Source organism: Phyllopteryx taeniolatus, chromosome 15, assembly GCF_024500385.1.
Source record: "Phyllopteryx taeniolatus isolate TA_2022b chromosome 15, UOR_Ptae_1.2, whole genome shotgun sequence".
NCBI classification, from domain to species: Eukaryota; Metazoa; Chordata; class Actinopteri; order Syngnathiformes; family Syngnathidae; genus Phyllopteryx; species Phyllopteryx taeniolatus.
The window spans coordinates 2531339-2549980 of NC_084516.1; the positions used below are offsets into that span (position 1 = coordinate 2531339).

The 18642-nt window shown below is 42.3% G+C and overlaps 1 protein-coding gene across 2 annotated transcripts in view; it reads right to left on the reverse strand.

Annotated features, from left to right (window-relative positions):
- The window catches only part of LOC133490261 (collagen alpha-1(XXVII) chain A-like), a 66027-nt gene that overhangs the window by 19337 nt on the left and 28048 nt on the right, over positions 1-18642 (reverse strand). For both annotated transcript variants that reach the window (XM_061800122.1, XM_061800121.1), the window contains 16 exons: positions 17008-17061; positions 15170-15214; positions 9907-9960; positions 8887-8931; positions 7906-7959; positions 7726-7770; positions 6249-6302; positions 6043-6096; positions 5364-5417; positions 5228-5281; positions 4985-5038; positions 4865-4909; positions 1422-1475; positions 1272-1316; positions 1014-1067; positions 891-944 (listed from right to left, as the gene is read on the reverse strand). In XM_061800122.1, coding sequence (XP_061656106.1) covers positions 891-944; positions 1014-1067; positions 1272-1316; positions 1422-1475; positions 4865-4909; positions 4985-5038; positions 5228-5281; positions 5364-5417; positions 6043-6096; positions 6249-6302; positions 7726-7770; positions 7906-7959; positions 8887-8931; positions 9907-9960; positions 15170-15214; positions 17008-17061 — 819 coding nt within the window. The remainder of the gene's footprint in view (positions 1-890; positions 945-1013; positions 1068-1271; positions 1317-1421; positions 1476-4864; positions 4910-4984; positions 5039-5227; positions 5282-5363; positions 5418-6042; positions 6097-6248; positions 6303-7725; positions 7771-7905; positions 7960-8886; positions 8932-9906; positions 9961-15169; positions 15215-17007; positions 17062-18642) is intronic.

Consider the following 18642-nt stretch of genomic DNA (forward strand, 5'->3'; position numbering starts at 1 on the left):
CGACCCGGAAAAAGAAGGGGACATCTCTTTAGCGGGGAGTGTTAAAGGGGCGAAGTGGTTTCATCGACCCCTCAACCCGGACTTTGTCAAGAATGAAGAAAGCGATTCCATTTTTGGCACAAGTCGAGCTCTCAAGTAGAAAATTGAAACGGAAACAGAGATGTGCTTTCAAGTGGAAAAAAGCCGTGGAGAGCCCGGGGGAGATCATTGTGCATCCGTAACAATATCTTCCTTTGACTTGACTTGAAAAAAAAATGTTTGAAAATATATACATATAGGTTTTTATAGCCGTATACAGGCAAGTCCGAATTTCGAGTTGTGTCCCTTTAGTGTAGTACCACGTTGTGCCACTACAGGCTGGGCAGCACTGATGTCTACTGGAAGAGATTCGTTGTGAGTTCTCCAAGTGCGTTGTTGTTTTCAAAGAGCACGGAGAATATATGCCTGCGAGTATGATTGTAGGCGCCGTTTGTATGTGTTGCTGCGCCGTGTGCGTTTAAGTAGCAGTTGGAAGATTTCCAATTACTGTAACATCTATGCTAATTTCACTTAGCCCATCTATAGTGTTTTGCATTATATTTTAGCATTCAGCTAGTGGACTTCCATTAGACGAATGACATGGTGTGGTTGAACATTTTTTGTGTTTCAATTTATAATTTTTAATGATCTTTTGTTGTATGCTCCGTGTGCGTTAAAGCAGCAGTTGTTTGACGATTTATAATTATCGTATCGTCAAAGGCAAATTTGCGTTTGCTTGTTCATGGTGTTAAACATCAAGGTACTCTATTCCCATGGGAATAGCCCACATATTTAAATTCAGGCTGCCCTTTGACCACTATGCCCCCCTACAAATTTCATCCAAATGGCGTCTCCCGATCTTTGTGACTTACATCGGAGCCTTTCTCTCCAGGTGGTCCGGGAAGACCCATCGTCCCTCGGTCCCCCTAAAAACAAAAGCACAGCCTTCAGGTCTAGAGGGAACAAGGGTCTTGTTTTGCTAAGAAAGAAGTTACCTTCTCTCCCGCCATTCCCACCTCGCCCACAGGTCCAATGAAACCCACTAAACCCTGAAACAAACGCATTAAACATGAAAAAAGTCGTCTTAATAGCGCGTGTGAGACTTCGTCGTTCTTCACAGAGGATAAAGAATATATGCATGTGAGTATCGTTATATATCAAGGCACCACCGTATTATATGCTGATGTTGGAAATGACAAAATCACAGCAGGGAGGGTTAAGGATGAAAAAAAATGGAAGTTGGGCATTCTTACTCTTTCTCCCATGGCGCCAACTTTTCCCGTGATCCCAGTCTCTCCCTGGACAAAACAACACACTCTCCATTCAACATGTGCAAAGAGTTGTTGAAAACTGTTTGCTTGGAAAAGACACATTTTTTTTTAAAAATAACATAAAAATCTCACCTTCACTCCTTCAGGCCCGACCTTCCCGGGAAATCCTTTTCTGCCCAGTCGACCCTAAACGGGACACAACATTAAGTGTCTCGGCAGATTCCGGCTAGAAATAAACTCAAAAAGGTGGTGAATCATTGCCGTTGACAGCTTGCGGTAAGGCGGCAGATGTTGCCGTCTGTGCAGGTAAAACGCGGACGCGTCTCGCTCTTGGCACAATGTCAAGGTGTTGTTCTTTTTTTTTTTTTTTTTTTTTGTCGACTGTTATGTTCTCTCCTGGGCTTGACAATCATTCCTGAGGTTAAGAAGGGAGCTAAGTGCTTTTTTTACCAGCCATAACGCCTCTGAATTAAATGACTCACGGATTCCAGGGTTGGACTCCAGACCGGTGAGTAGCTCTCATATTGTGACACATTTAATTCAACCCCCTGGAGCACACAATCAATTAAAAAAATGACGATTCTGTGTTGTAAATTATGCGATAACCTGAAGCGGAAAAAAAAAAACAACAGCTCTGCAATCAGGAGTTGTTTGGGAAGTCGTTTGAGCATTTATTTGATATCCTTGATAAACAGCTTGAGAAGTACCGGTACTAATATGCTCTTTGTTCTCACTACTAAGACGATTCAGTGCACTAGTAGAGCGACTGTCTTATTAGAAAGGTCTTTTTCAACTACGAGTGCCATTTTCATCTACTAGTGCGACCTTAAGATGGATATCAGGGATATCAAAGCCGTTTCAGCATTTATTTAATATCCTTAATATCCTGCTCACTAGTCCATTCTTTCACCCTAATAGAACAATTTTGACATACTAGCAGAACAACTACATGTTATTAGTGAGGAAATAGTGCACACTAGTTGACATCTACACCATACTTGTATTACTACATGACCGAACACAATCTGCAGATCAGAGTCTCTTAGGCTAACCTCTGGAGTCCCTCAGGGATCAATATTGGGCCCCCTTTTATTTAGTCTTTATATCAACGATTTGCCCACTGTTTGCTCTGAAGCAGAGTGCGTAATGTATGCAGACGACACAGTTTTCTTTGTTCATGGTCGCTCCAAAGATACTGTTGCTGCTAAACTCACTAATACAATGTCCTGTGTCACAACTTGGTTGCAGGAGTGCTGTCTACAGCTAAACGTTTCTAAAACTGTAGGCATGTATTTCACTAAAACAAATAGAGTATCACCTGACCCCGACATACTTGTTAATGGAGAAAAAATGCAAATTGTCAGCCAATACAAATATCTTGGGTTAATAATAGATTCACAGCTTTCCTTTAAAGCCCATATTGACAAATTGTGTAAAAATATCAAATTAAACCTCGCAAATTTTCGTGCAATTCGGAATTAAATGTCAACTGAAGCTGCAAAAATTTACCTGCATTCGATGATTCTTAGTCACTTTAACTATTGCATAACCAGTTGGTCCCAGGCTGGTCAGAATGCAAAAAAAACATTGGAAGTTTTGTACAAACAAGTAATTAAAGTGATGGATAAAAAACCAAGGCACTATCATCACTGTGCAATTTTAAAAAAATACAGTCTTTTAAACTGGGACCGTCTTCACATATTTGCAGATTTAAATTTGATTTATAAGGTACTGCATGATTTGGCCCCAGCTCCTCTGGCTGAGTTCATCAGCCAAAGAAACAGCTCTGAGCGTGTCACTCGAGGCTCTGTCAGAGGTGACTGTCTCATTCCTCTGCGCAGGAGCACTTTCAGTAAGTCAGCCTGGTCAGTGAGGAGCGCTGGTGAGTGGAACTCAGTACCTGAGGAGGTTAAACTGCTTACAACATACAAGGCCTTCACAAAAAAACTGAAAATGTGGCTAGTTAACACCTATAGCTGCCAACACTAAAAGACAAGTATGTTATGTTGTCTTTTTGTTATGATCAAAAAAATGATGGTTTTATTCTCTCTTAATAGTATAGTTTGATTATGTATCCTGTATTATATTGTCTTGTAGATGTATTTTACTGCTTTTTGACATCATGGCCAGGGGACTACAGATGAAAACTAGCCTTCTGGCTAATTCTGGCTTTTTTAACCATGTGTACTTCATGTGTTTTATGAAATTGCATTGTCCCCTTTCAAAAAATAAACTGAAACTAAAACTAGTGTAGTGCGAGATGTTAACTGGTAGAATTTTATAATGTCACTAGTAGTAGTTGTAGCATGTAGATGTCAACTAGTGCACGGTTTTGCCTCACTAGTAACATGTAGTTGTCCTACTAGTATGTCCGAGTTGCTGACAGACTGTTCAGTACTAGTATCTTAAACTGGATATGAAAGCTTTAAGAGCATTTCTTTGATATCCAGTACTACTAGTACATGGACCTTAAGTTGGGACATGAAGTGTTACTACTGCAGCACAGCAGTTTACTAGTAAAGTTAAACTGCAACTAGTAGAAAAAAAAGTGAAAAAAACCCCAAAACATTCTTAGTAAGACACAGTCATTTTACTAGTGCACCCTTGTCTTTCTACAAATGTGCTGAATTGTCTTTGGACCACAAGCTGGATGTCAAGGACATCGAATAAATGCTGAAACGGCTTTCCGGCGAGGTGGAGAAGCGGGTCTCGTTCCACCTGGACAGAGATCACTCGAGTCATCCAGCGCTTCCCCCTCACAAAGAAGACAGAGGGGGGTCCCGCCCGGATGAATCAGCAGGGGTCAGGGGTGTTGGTAACCGAAGTGAAAAAGGCAGGATGTAGAAAAAGGATTAAAAAAAAACAAAAACTAAACAAAAAACAAGCACATCTGGGAGCATCAAAGAGAAACTGGCCTGACTCCGGGAAAATGCAAGAAACGGCATTTTTCCAACATCCAAGTACGCTTTGGCACTCGATAGTCTTCTCGCTCTCGTCCATTAACATCCTCGAGCCTTTTTTACGCTCGCTACAAATCTCAACCACAGTCAACAAAATAGTGAAAGTTATTACTCCCTTGTGTCCAAAACAGGGATAGTAAGTTCTTGAAATTGAAATTGACTGTACAGTATAGAAGAATGGATGAAAAAAAAAACTGTTTCTGCAACTTGTTGCGCTATAAAAGATGATGTGATGTCGTAAAACCAAATAGTAGGGCTACCAAATTCGACTAAGAGAAAAGCCCTGCAATATGCAAATGTCCTTTAGCCCATCTATGGCGTTTCACATTATGCGCTAGCAGATTTTCGTCAGATGAAATGTTGTAATTGTAATTTTTAAATTCTCTTTTGTTTCTATGTGTCAGTTTTGCAGTAAACCTCAACGATATGACAGATTTTGATCTATACCTGGTCGGACGATCGGAAAAAAATACCAACGAGGGCTGACTCACGCCAAACTCTTAGGCTACGAAAGCTACCTATGCTAACCAGACAGCAGAAATATATTTTTTTTGTAATGTCACAGAACTCTTGGAGAGTTGTCCAGAGGTACAGACGCATGAGATGACAACGCACCTCAAATCCTGTTGGTCCAGGAGGTCCGATCGGGCCCTCGTCTCCCTAAAAAAAAAAAGGATCATATTCGTCATTGGCTGCCAATCCTTTTTGGAAACTGTTGTTGTCTATGAGGCGTACCTCCAAGCCAGGTAAACCCTGTGGCCCTGGTAAACCTCTTGCGCCCAACTTTCCCTTGGTGTGGAAAAACAAGCATGTTTACAAAAAAAAAAAAAAAAGGACGCTTACATAAACTACTCAAAAAAAAAAAAAAAGTAAGGAATATTGGGTCTCTGAGTAAAATTTCAGTTAAAACTAAAATGTACGATAACCTTTGCAGGTGCGTTTCTCTCTTCACGATTTATACACAACGGTCTTTCTCACCTTTGGTCCTTCAAGGGCATTTTCTCCCGGTGGTCCCATGTCGCCAGGGAAACCCTATCGCAGTCAATTCAGATGAGTAAAAATTCTGCTTCGCTAACAGTCACAACTCTGCAATGCACTGTGGGTAAACACGCACCTCGGGTCCTAATGGTCCCGGTGCGCCATCGGGGCCTTTGTCCCCCGGACTGCCCTGGAAAAGTGGAAAAGCTTGCAAGTTAATGACTCGATCCAACATCAGGCCTTCACATCTACAGTTTGCTTTCTCTGATCCGAATCAGTTGAGGATGGTCCGATTCACTTTGGTTTGCTTTGCTTTCACAAGGCGAGAAATCCAAAATATACAAAATGTTGTTTCCAGACAAACCGGATTCATTGGATGCGATCACGTTCTGCAACTGGATCGGGCAGGCGTTTGTTATGAATTATGAATTCTACCAATACTGGCTGATTTGGCTGACCTAACGAATCCTACCATTGGGGAAAACAAGCTACAGGTAGTTTTAAACAGGAAAAAAAGAGCGCTAGTGTGAAAGTTCTAGTGGTCGGATCGGTTCCCACTATCGAACTGCGCCACAGTTCGTTTGGAACTCTACTAAGATGGTCTGGAACCCGTTGATTTTGTCCGAGTTACATTACGGCTTTCACACCTGACCTAATGACACTTACGTTGGATTTAAAGAAGGAAAAAAAGTACTAAGTACACAGTTAACCTTTCTCGGCTTGGTGTCAGATGACGCCCAGCTCTGAATGGAATTCACCAATTGGTAATCTCTGGTAATGAATACACAGTACAGTACTAGTACGCCAAAGCTAACCTGTGGTCCTGGTTTCCCACGGAGGCCAGGCGGTCCTGAAGCGCCCTGGATGCCCTGTAGAAAAATAAATTAAACGTAAGCACGACCTTGTCAAGACAATGAGGGACGACTGTGGGCTTTTGTTTGGACACCACGAACGGTGACTAAATGATTCTAATGATGTGCAGTAGACAAGAAGCCACAAAGAAGTCAACCAAAAGACTTGCCTTGTCTCCTTTGAACCCTATCTCGCCTTGCTCGCCGGGAAGCCCGATGTCACCCTGGTGAGATCAAGAGAAACAGGATGATGGATGAGCTTCAGACCCAAAGTGACAGGAAGAACATTTGCTGTACCATTGGCTGCTTTTGCAATAAAACAGTCAGACAGTGTGTACGGTCTTTCTGTGTCATCGGCTCGCCATCTGCCATCTGAACCTCAATCTCATAAGTGTTCCAATAACACAAATATACCGGGTATTTCAGTTTTGTTCGAAGACATGGATTTAACGGAATTACACGCTCGTGGAAACGTCCACCGAGGATGTTTTCGTTGCTGTTTGTTTAGGCAGGGGTGTCAAAGTCATTTTGGTCGAGGGCCACATGCTCGTTATGGTTTCCCACGGAGGGCCGTTATGACTGAAAACCATATAATCGTAGGATCACCTCATCGTATTATTACAAATGCGCAACTGCCTCTGCATTTAATTATGACATACTTTTGTGTATTTTCAACCACCAATTAAAACTTGAAATCAGAAGCCATGGAAAATTGTAGTCACTAGTGTAGAGTTTGACACCTTTGGTTTACGCCACGGGCCGTCCATCCAAACACTTTCGCACTACATTGAACATTTTCAAGTGATGATTTGGATTTTCAAAGGTTTTTACAGCGTATTGAATTTAGAGTTCCGCGCCTTCAGTGTAGTACCACCTCGTGCCACAAATTGCCGGGCAGCGCTGAGCTCTATTGGACGATAAGCAACATTAAATTAAGCAAGAAGAATAGGCAGAGAAGGTCTCAAACTAAGTTCCAGTAATAGTTATTATCACCGCAGAGCAGAGAGAATATATTCCAGTGAGTACTGCTGTTTGCTCTGTTTGTATGTGTTGCTGCTCCGTGTGTGTTCAAGTTAAGGTAGTAGCTGTTTGAAGGTTTATAATTACTGTGACAACTATGCTAATTTCTGCTAGCCCGTCTATAGCGCTTTGCATTGTAGGTTAGCATTAAGATTGCGGACGTTCGTCAGATAAAATTACATGGTTTGCTTGAACATTTTGGGGGGATTAAATATTGATTGTTGTCAGTTTTACAGTAAACTGGGAGTGACAAATAAACAACTTCTCCTCCAACTTCTTCCTCAAAGTGATTCCATAAGATAGTCTCCCATTTCTTGATCGCGAGAGTGTGAGAACAGGTTATAAGAAACACTTCTAAAAGTGTGTTTGAATGGGTTGAAATGTTTTTTCATCTATTGCGAGTGAGACTGGAACATGTCCACCACAATAAACGGGGTTTACTGTGTAATCCATCATGCAACACCAGGTAGAGACTTTAAAGCATTTGGATCGTATTTTGCGTTTCATGGAGGTTGGCATGGGGGGGTGGGGGGCGGGACCAAGTGAAAGCATGCTCTAAAACTCTTCGGGCAGGGATGCAAAGGAGTACACATCCATCACATGCAATAACAGGAATATTCAGATCACCTTATCACCTTTCAGTCCTGGTTCTCCTGGATTTCCGGGAACCCCCTGGAAGAAACACCAGGCCATGGCTTGACAATCTGTTTTTATTTTTATTTTTTTTACAGCACGTCTAATATAGCAGGCAGCCCCCAAAAGGCAAACAGAGAGCGAAGGTTCTCAACAGAGTGTAGTGACGATTACCTTCAGTCCACTGGGTCCAGGAAGGCCCATCTCGCCAACAGGTCCCATGTCACCCTGTCACCAACAAACGGGACAAAACATATCCAGGGCTACATATTTGAAGGAAATGACATCAACACGACGTAACAGTCACACTATCCGCAGATGGCTGGCGAGATCGAGTGATTGGGAGACACAGCTCAATATATCAAGAGACAGCTAAATTGATTGTTGTGCGCTGTGTGTTAATGTAGCAGTTGTTTCGAGGTGTATGGTGGTTCGAGCCGCTGACAACAAGAGTGTGCAAAGTCCATTTTGGGGCCACACATTTATTTCATAGGAATACTGGTAGAAATCGAGAAATCAAGTTCTAATTTTGACATTTTGGGGGGCAGTCCATTATTGCGCGAAGCACCTTTCCTGATTGGTCCGTGCAACAGTGGGCCAACTCCCATTTTTGCAATTTACATCACTTTATTCAAAAGCAGGACAAAATGACAGCAACATTGACAAAAATAAATTGATTATGATTCAGTTAGTGGTTTGGCCATTTTTTCTTTGGGGAGGCGGGGGGTTGTTTTGCATATATTTAAATTTGCAGTCCTTGTCTGGTCACACGGATGCTGCAGTGGACAAAAAGTGCTGGAAACAGGGCTATAATCATCTCCTCCAATTACAGGCCTGCTGCCACCGCCGGGGGCCCAGAATAAACCGGGAGGAGCGACCGGTGGCGAGTGAAGACGGGACGCGACAAGAGATCATCACACACTATTATGTGGCTATTGGCGTGTGCGTGCGCGTCTGTGTTAAAAACAGATTTCCAACCTGGTCAAACGTGTTTGATTGACTATTAATCCAAAGTATAAGTCCACCCGCACCCCCACCTATTCTTAGCATGTTTACGGTGGTAAACCTAGCAAATTCAATTGTATTTCCGCAGGGCTTTTCAGTTTCATTTGAATCTAGCGTTTTCGGGACGGACACACAGAAAGGTCTACTCACAATTAGTCCGACAACTCCATTTGGACCAGGGGCTCCCATCTGGCCCTGGAGACACAGAAGGAGGAGAAGTGAGGTGAAGAGTGAAGGAGCACTTTTCTCGGGGGCTGTTGCCTTGTTTATTTTTTTTTTTTTTTTTTTTTAAACAAACATGCTCAGAATAGTGGCTCAGTGTTCAGGGACGCTTATGAGAGGCGGCTGTGTGCTTGTGAGTGGAGCCAGAGAGGTGAGCTCCGTAAACTGCACTTCCTCTAAACTCTGCAGGTATCTTTTGTCACCCACCCCCGCGATACTTGATATTTAACCCCCGTTTTTTATCAAGATTTTACAAATAAAATGCATTAGTACTGGCATGCCGACATACACGTTTTTGGGCACTATTGTCACTTTTTGTTGAGTTTTCAATAACTACAGGGTGATTGAAAAGTGACTCCCTATTTTAAAATACTTATATAAATATACTTATATTTATATACGTATTGTCATTTTTTTTTCTCAATTTGTTGTGTTTTTTCTTTAATGTACGAAAATCCAAGTAAAACGGACCCACAATGCTTTCCAAAGTCCTCTCACACCACACAACTACTTAAATTCTTAGACATAAAAAACTAACTAAAAAAAGAGAAATAAACACTAAGTAAATAATTTGAGTATTTTAACCGTGTAGTTAATTAACCAACCAAACAAAAAACTGTAAACAAAAACAATGCCAAAAACAGTATAAAGAACTAATACAAAAAAAATGGAGAAATAAATTACAATAAATGAATAATTTACAAGTATTTTTAAAATAGGGAGTTATTTTACAATCACCCTGTAAAACAGACCAATTGTGGATTAGCGTATTAGCATTGGTAGCATGGAGCTAACAAAGACAAAAAAACATGTATGAAGAGGGCGATGTAAAGTGAGGTTTTATGGAAGAAATTAATGTATATATATATAATGTATGCTCTGGAAAAAATTAAGAGACAAAAGAAAAATGTTCATTTTCATTTTCTCAGGCGTGAGCGTGTGACCTACTGGTTCTCCGTCTGCTCCAGGCGGTCCCCGCTCCCCAAAGTCCCCCGGAAACCCCTAAAACACACACAGAGATGATGGATGCACACAAACAGCAGGACTCAAACACATTCGTCTCCATGTTCTGCTGGAGCAAACCATTTTCGAAGCGCCAGGGGGCAACACAAACACACATGCGACGATGATAGCCAACCATGCTATCGGCGATTCCTAACCACTGTTCTGCAATGCAGCTTTGCTGCTCTATCTATATAGTGACTGCTGAAACAGATAAATACTCTTCCACTAGATGGCAGAAGATCCGATTAACCTGCTGCCATTCATACAAAATATCATCGCTGCCGGGCGGACAAGTTGCATGTTCAAATATGGTGGATTTAATATTTTTTCACAAATCAATACTATTGGTCTGTCCCCACGTCGTCTGTTCTTTTTTTTTTACTCATTATTAACCAATTGAATGTGTTGAAAATAGCTAACAAATCAATTAAGTCTCTTGAACGCTCAACTGTCTGAGAATTGTTGCAAAACTCCGCCTCGTTCTCCCTCTGCGGGAGCCATGCGGCGTTATGTCGACTCAAGATCGAACGTCTGGATGTTGTTTTAGACGATAACCAGTGAAAATAGTCAGGTTGCGTGCATTTGAGAAAGCTTGTTTTGTTAAAAATGGATCACTGTCATGCTTGGGTGCAGAAGGAACTGGTCAGCAATGAAGGTTAGTGCATGCAGATTTATTTCCGTCTATAAAACTGCTTAGTCAGCTCATTGTTTGATTTATTCCATCCCAAATGGCCCTGAGAAACTTTGAGAAAGGGTTTGGGCAGATGACGTGATCACAGTCGTTTGCTTTAGTGAAGTATCAAAATGCTTTTTCTTGTCAGGGAGTTGCAGTGAGCGCAGACTTGATTGTGGGAGGCTAGCACTGACGAGGGTGACAGAGTGATACATTTTTTTTTTGCACTATAACCTTTACAGGTGAACTTAATTGGACCTTCTTGAAACTTTTGAATGTTCAACTGTTCAATGTTTCAATATTTCTTTGCACAACTCGCTGTCTAAATCTACACAAATAGGATTAGAAATGAAGCCGGTAAGGCATCCAAACCTGGACGCGTTAAGCGACCAAGAGATTGGAAAGCACAACGTCCAACAAATACAAAACATTTGTCATTCACGGAGAGTCGGCCTTCTGGTCACACGCTCAATCGCAACGTTCACTTTTGTGCCGAGCAATAAATGGATGTTAAAGCACATTGAGGAAAAAGCAAATGGGACGAAGCGCTGTTACGTGACCACGAGCGCTGGCAGGCTCACATTAGATAAGTCAAGTCAACTGAAATATGCAACGTAAGAGCATAACGGCCCTATTTAAGTTGATTATACTTTTTCGACAAGCCAGGCCAGCTGCCGAGGCATTACTGTGTCCATTTAGCGCTAAATGCAGGCTAATCTCGGCCACACTCGATGCAAAGAGAAACCGCGTAAGCCCGCGAGCACAATGCCGTCTAAGAGCAGAACGTCCAGAGAGGCTCATTATGGCCGAGCTGGGCTATTTCGAGCCTCGCGCATTGTTATGAAAAAATGCTAATTATCGTCAATAGTTGTGAAAAGTGGCAGCTCCCTCTTGGTAACAATGGAGGACAGTTTTAAACTTTTCCAAAACCAAATCAAGGCTCTATCATCTATTCATCGAAACCCCAAGGTTGAGGAAAAGGCTGTCCACGACGCACAAGTGCGGACCTCAATACAACACCCAAACTCAACGTGATCTCTCACCATTTTTTCGTTTTTTTTTTTTTTTATAGCATGTTTCCTCGTTATGGTCACGGGTGAGCTGTAGCAAAAGGTGGGGTACACCCTGGACTGGTCGCAGACCAATCACAGGACACATAAGCTACAGACAAACAAGCTTTAGCAGTCCCATTCCCACCTATGGACAATTTACAGTCTTGAATGAAGCTATTGTGCATGTTTTTGGAATGCAGGAGGAAGGCGGAGCATCCGGAGAAAAGCTTCAACATGTATTCATTGTGCTTGTGAAAGGAGCTGCGAGGCAGCCGTGCTAACCACTCCCTTTTTTTTAATCTTCTCCCAAGTTTTAAAAGAACCACTTAAAACACAGAAATAATAACATAGGCTGTGCCTTCTTTTCGATTAAGTATCGCATCAAAGCCGGAGAAAAAAAGCAAAAGACGTGCAGTCAATCCTTGAATGCTCTCGGGCTAAGGTTTGGTGTGTGACCGCTGTATGAGTCCAAGGCCAGTTTTGTGACACTTATTTTACCTGAATAATTTTGGTCCAACTTGGAATTTTCTTCCCATGACTTCATGAATGGCGGCAGATCAAATGCCCAAATTTTGCGGGACGTGTGTTTCCAGAATTTTTCATCAAATTTCTAGAGTTTTAGACTTTTATGCTTGTTGAACTGAGTTCCTGAGAGGTACGCAGAGGTTTCAGGTGATAACCCCAAAATTTTGTGTGACGTATTTTTCCAGGAAATGTAAGTCGGATCTGAACTGTATGTGTTTTTGCCTTGATGTTTCAATTTTTGCTTTGTGTGACATTAGAGACGCAAAAATTGGATGAATGTTTTGTGGGGCGGAAAGATTTTTCTCTTGAAGTTTAGGTTGAATTGGACAAGTTTTCCCACTTTGATGCTCGCTGAACTGAGTTCTCGAGTGGTTTCAGGTGATGTAACACATGACGACGGATCATATTGCAAAGTTTTGTCCGACATTAGGCACGTATTTTTCAGTAAAATATACATCGAATTCCAACATTTACAGGATTTTGCTCACGGGATGTCGACATCGGATGAGTTTCCAATTGTTTCAACTTCAGCTGTTCCGCTGTGCAGTGAACGCCTTCATATTTTCCATGTGGCATTCGTCAATTCAAATATTCACCATTTTTTTCAGAACCTAACCTCCAATATTTGTGCTCAGACCAAAGTCATGCGTTATATGAAAAAATAACACTTTGGGGCCATGTTGGTACCTGGTAACTATGTTGACGCGAAGGGAGGAGCTTCATTTAGTCAGGCCACACCTTTGTCTAATATAAAAATAGTGCTTTGTCACCATCTTGTTGCAACTAGAGGTAATTATAAAGCTTTTTAGAAGGGGTGCTCACTGTACTGGAATGGGAAAATGTTATGCAACTGCGCCTGAGTGATCTCTTGTACTCTATTTATGAGCTTTCCAACAATGTATCAATGGCGTGTCAGCATTAATCGCCGTTGTACAGACTAAAGAGTTTGGACCCCAGTACAGCCGGTGTGGATGACGCATGGAGTGCACCCACAAAAAGATGACTCACGTCGCTGTCACCGCTGCTGTACAAGACAAATGTGAGTCGGGGGGAGAAAAAAAAAAAAAAAGACCGTTCCAAGTGCTGCACTTAAAACTATTAGTTGAACACGGTCCAGTGGGGATTAAGTGCATCGCTGCTTTTACATCAAGTCAGCAACAACAACAACCCCGTAAAAAGTGGGTCAAAAGATTGACTTGGATGTTGTGCAACCGTCTATCCAAGTTGACAGACAGAAGGACCGGGCCGATGTTTTGGAAACACGCTTTTGGAACGCTGGAGGTAGACCACCGCAATGCATCCTACTGGATACGTCCCAATTGTTTATGACAGTGGACATGTACCAGTGGTGTAACAGATACTTTGTTACCGTACTAAAGCCGAAATTTCAGGTATCTGTACTTCACACGAAGGAACGTTATGAGACAAATATATGCCTTGGTGTGAGGATAAGAAAGCAGACCATCTTCCTCTCTCTGTCTCGGATCTTGTATTATCACTTGGCTGTGAGACAAAGCAAGACGTCTGTGGCTGGGGGGCACTAGTTGCATAAGGCAGATGATAACTGCATGTTTATGCGTGTATGTATGACCTTGCCTGAGGAGAAATACGAGACACTTTGAGCAGCCATCAGGTTGTATTTGAACTGTTTCCTGGCATGCAAGTTTTTGGCAAATTGTATCGCTCATTATTTGCAAAGTGCTCATCCCGTCTCTTGTCTGTTAAAGAGTTAACATCGCAGGTAAGGTGGATTTTTCAGTTGTTATCATTAGCGAATTTATCTTTATTTGTTGTTAGTCAATTGACAACGTTAGCAACATGTTGTTTTAATTGTATAAAAGCCAAATTTAATAAAAGAGGGAAACTAAACTTTTGTGTGCAGAGAAGTTTTTTGACATTCTGCCAAGTTATCAAAAAGGCTATTACATACAATCCACAGTAAAAAAAAAACTATTTTTTACTTGCTACAGTACATTTAGGAGTATGGTGTTTTGTTTTTCACTTTTACAGTGGACCCCAAATCAGGACCCCCCCAAAAAAATCACAAATAAGCGTGAGGTTCCCTGAATAAGAAGGAATAGGTTCCCCCCCCCCCCCAAAATCCACAAATAGGTGAATTTGCAAATGCCGAACAACGAATATGCGGGGGTCCACTGTACTTAAGTAGTTGAATCAATACTTCTACATTTACCGGACTAGTATCTGTACTTCTACTTGAGTACTGTTGCCACCTCTGCTAAGTACCACCAAACAAAACAATCAAGCTCCATTCATGAGATCAGCTCAAATTAATGTTTTACATTCATCCTATGAGCAAAACACCATCAAAAAGGAAACAACAGGCACCATTTTTGGCCCATGTTGAGATCTCAAGTACTGTTCCGGACGCACCAAATTTGAACACGATCCGATTAAAAATATGACCTGTGTCCTACTCCCAAACACCGGCGGATGGAGCAATCGTGAGTCAACAAGGAAGCTCGCAAGTGGATAGGTTTTGCTCCATAAATGCCCCATTTAGCGGAAACATCTGCTGAATGGTCTGACGCCGTGTGTTTAAGGGTTCGAAACCTTTTGAAAGCCGCTGTCAAAGTGATCTATCGGACGCACATACACAGAGCGAAAGCAACGGCTTCCTCCAGACGGCCTGGATCCCCCTTTACTCCCAACAAAAGCCTTTTTCTTGTTACAGGCCCGACCCTGACGTGCGGCTGCTGGGACTCGACCCCATTTAACCCCCCCTGACAGGGCCTGGAAACACTGAGCCGGCTGGAACAATGACGTAACACGCAGACTTTGTACCTTTCGACGCGCAACAAAAGCTCTCGATACCGCAGAAATCCCAGGAAGATTAGAATTGAATGTTGTTTGACACGTGTGACCGTCTGCCAACTCGCCCCAGCACATTTGCACATACGACACATTGTGTGTAAAATATGTTGAGACAAAACTTTACCGGCCTACCCATCTTGCCCCTCTTGCCTGGTTCGCCTGGAATGCCCTGAAAAAGAAAGAAAAAAGACGGCGGGTGAAAGAAGAAGAGACAAAAAGTCAACACAAAAGAAAGACTAGAAAAACAAAGTCGACAGAGAGTAGACAGACAGTAAGTTTTTTTTTTCCTCAGGTATCTGTACTTTTCTGATGACCTTTTACTCCTACTCCCTACTTTTGAAAACAGATATTTGCACTTCATACTTCCCAGGTTACATTTCCACTACGCTCCTGGTGACAGGCCGCGATTGCTGTGGATGCCCGGTGAGATTTTGAAACTGCCCCCAAATTTGCTGTCACAGTGCGGATAAGAAACCGAGTCAGCCGTAGTAAAACGGGGTTAACGCAACAAAACCGTAAGAAAACTTGGAGACGGTCCGTAGTGGAACGCGAAGCACACGCATTTTCTAGCATCTCGCTCTTGCATCCTCCGACTCTTCTAAAGCTAAGTCCTACAATGCCCGCCATGGCATACCTGTTGATCGAGCTTAATGATGAACGTGAATGCGTGTGAGCGTGAGAAAGTGCACAAGTGAGCGCACTGTGCAAGTGTGTATGTGAATAACAGGTACAGGAGATGGATTCATGAATTAGCCACATACTAGAGAAAACTAATAACAAATATTTATTGAGCGGCAGACTTCTTTCGATGACGTTGGCTACAAGACTGATTTGTGTCTAAATATTGTGTTTCTTCTGTGTAGATTGTCGGTCATTCAGGTCCTGGTAATCCGTAAGGAGTGAATCGAGGCAACTTGACTCTTGTTTGCTGAAAATGTGTTTTGTTCTCGTTTTATGAAAACTTAAAAAAATAACTAAGGTAATATAGCTATTAGGCTAACGATTTTTTTGTAGTCAGTTCACGACGTCAGCAAAGCTATGGGAACACCTTTCGATTGCAAGAAAGTCGAACCAACGCTAGCTAGCACTTGGTTTAAAAGAAAAAGGGGATTTTTCTTCATCTCAGTACAAACACTATTTAAGTTAAAATAAATGTTTACTTTTCATTTCAGTCTGTATTTTTTTGCCTTTGCTTAAGTACAACAATTAAATCACTACTTCTTTTGTTATCTTTTCTTTTACGCAAGTACAGTATGTGTACTTCTACGTACAGAGTGAGTACTTTCGCCCCCTCTGCTGAGATATGACACCATCCATTTCTGGCATCTTAAGAACTAGGACGGAGTTGATTACAGCCTTCCTTCCCTGTGCTGATGCAACCCGCTGGAGCATGTCAGAAGTATGCTAATCGCCCTGTTTTAGAAGCCTTTGTGACTTTTGCCAGCTCGAAAGGCTCGCAGAGAGGCTGAGATGCGTCAAGGCGAGGGTGTCAAGCTTGTTTTCATCGCAAGCCACATCGTAGTTACGCTTACTCTCCAGGGGGACCGCTACAATTACCTAAGGTGTAACGGTATGGCAAAAATCAAGGTTTAGTAGGTACCTTGGTATTCAGGTCAAGGTGCGGATCACACTGGGTACAGTAAGGTAAGGTAGGTTTGTGGTAACAAGGACAGATTCAGTACATGTTTCAAAGCTTGAGTCTTTTCTTTTTAGGTTTAAGTGCAACGTCAATAGTTTGTCTTCTCTTGAGCAAATGATGGGCCTGGAGTTTGACACCTGTGAGCGAAACGCTTCGGGTTCTGTTTTCTTGTTTACTCTTACCATCGCATTGCAATTTTGTGATGAAAGTGATAAAAGGAGTTTCACTGTATTTCTTTTTCTTTTTCTTTTTGGGGGGGGGGGGGGGGGGGTGCAATTGAGACAGGAAAGATATTTTTGAGCAACAATATATCAATCACTCACTCTTTCTCCATCAGGCCCGGGGAGGCCAAAAAGCCCGGGGATTCCAATGAAACCCTGCAGGAGAAGAGAGGAAAGAAGGAGAGGAGATAGAGAGAGAGAGAGAGAGAGAGAGAGAGAGAGAGAGAGAGCAGGGTTACCAAGTGAGTTATTTCAATGCAATCAACGCGACAGGAGCTTTGATCCGACTGGCTACAGAGAGGTGGCATTCGGGGGTCCCGCATGGTTAAGGGAGGGCCTCCGTGAAGAACCAAGCCATGAGGCAAGTGTATATGCCCATGGACTGCATGGTGCTGGCTTCCACGATGTAGTCCAAGGGCACATACCCTCACGCCAGGGATCTCTGAAGACGGCCTGCATGTCGCACTGTGCAAGGGGACAGAGACACAAACACCACAACACAAACACAGCGGAGAATGGCGTGCGGTTAGTAGGCATGGGCCGGTCATTGGTTTTTAGGTATACCGCTGTTTTAAAAAGTCACGGTTTCAAAACAGTCAGCGTTTATGAGCCTTTCATTGTCGGCGCGAGCAGTCAGTAAGCGCGACGACTTTTGTCGAAAAAGTCTCTTTGGGGAATTTCTCGGGTAACGTGACTTGGTCGGGGAAGGATGGAGGAGGTAATACTTTCAATACGGTATCACATTTAGGAGAGCGCCACCCATCACTCTTTGGCGAACGCCACGTGACCAAACTGGTAAATGAGATGGCGGAATCATGTGTGCACTGCGATAACTACGTTAATTACGGGCTGATGTCATGACGGTTTGAACCCGAACTTGCTCGAATATTTTCTTTATCGCTGGTGTCTTCAGATCAGTTAGATAAATGTACTGTATATATATGATATTATATGATATATGTAAACACAAACCGAGTCTAAACATCGGACATGGTCATCTTTGGTAGCTCTTGAAGACATCTTACGTGCAACAAAAGATATTGTAGACGCTTAATCTTTCTTTGTCCCGGTCTCGTGCCATTGGGCTCCGCGAGTGACCTGAACCGGAAAAAAGTGCTTCGTCCTGTTTTCCTGAAACACTTAACTCCCATTTCAAGGTAATCTTACTATATTACTTTCTTGAAATGAACATTTGCAACTAGCTACGAGATGTCAGCGTATGCACAATTGGTGAAATAAATACCACAGATGCTACCGAGGCGTTTACAGTAACTCGCTAACTAGATAACTAGCATAGCTCACATCAGTTCGTTTTTCACTCTGCCTTTACGTCACAAAGCTCAGAAGAGCCGAGAAGTGGCTACTCACTACAAATAAGTAATGACTGTTTTACTGGATTACATATTGATTTTTATTTAGAAAAATTTGTTTAAATGGAAAGATTTGGAGTTATAAATCCAAACATTTAAAAATAATATATTTTATATATGTAATTCCAATATCGTGATTTATTTTAAAAACATTTTGAAGATTTTTGCTGATGGTTTTGATACTGTCCGAATCTGATACCGGCCCATGCCTAGTGGAGAGGTGACAAAAAAAAAAAAAAAAAAAAAGAGAGAGAGAGCGAGGACGAGAATGCATCCTTGAGACAGGAGGGCCTCATACGGAGCTCAAACAGGAAATTCCAGCCAATGGGGGCAGGGCGAGGCTTTGGGATCCGCCAAGAAGAGCTGA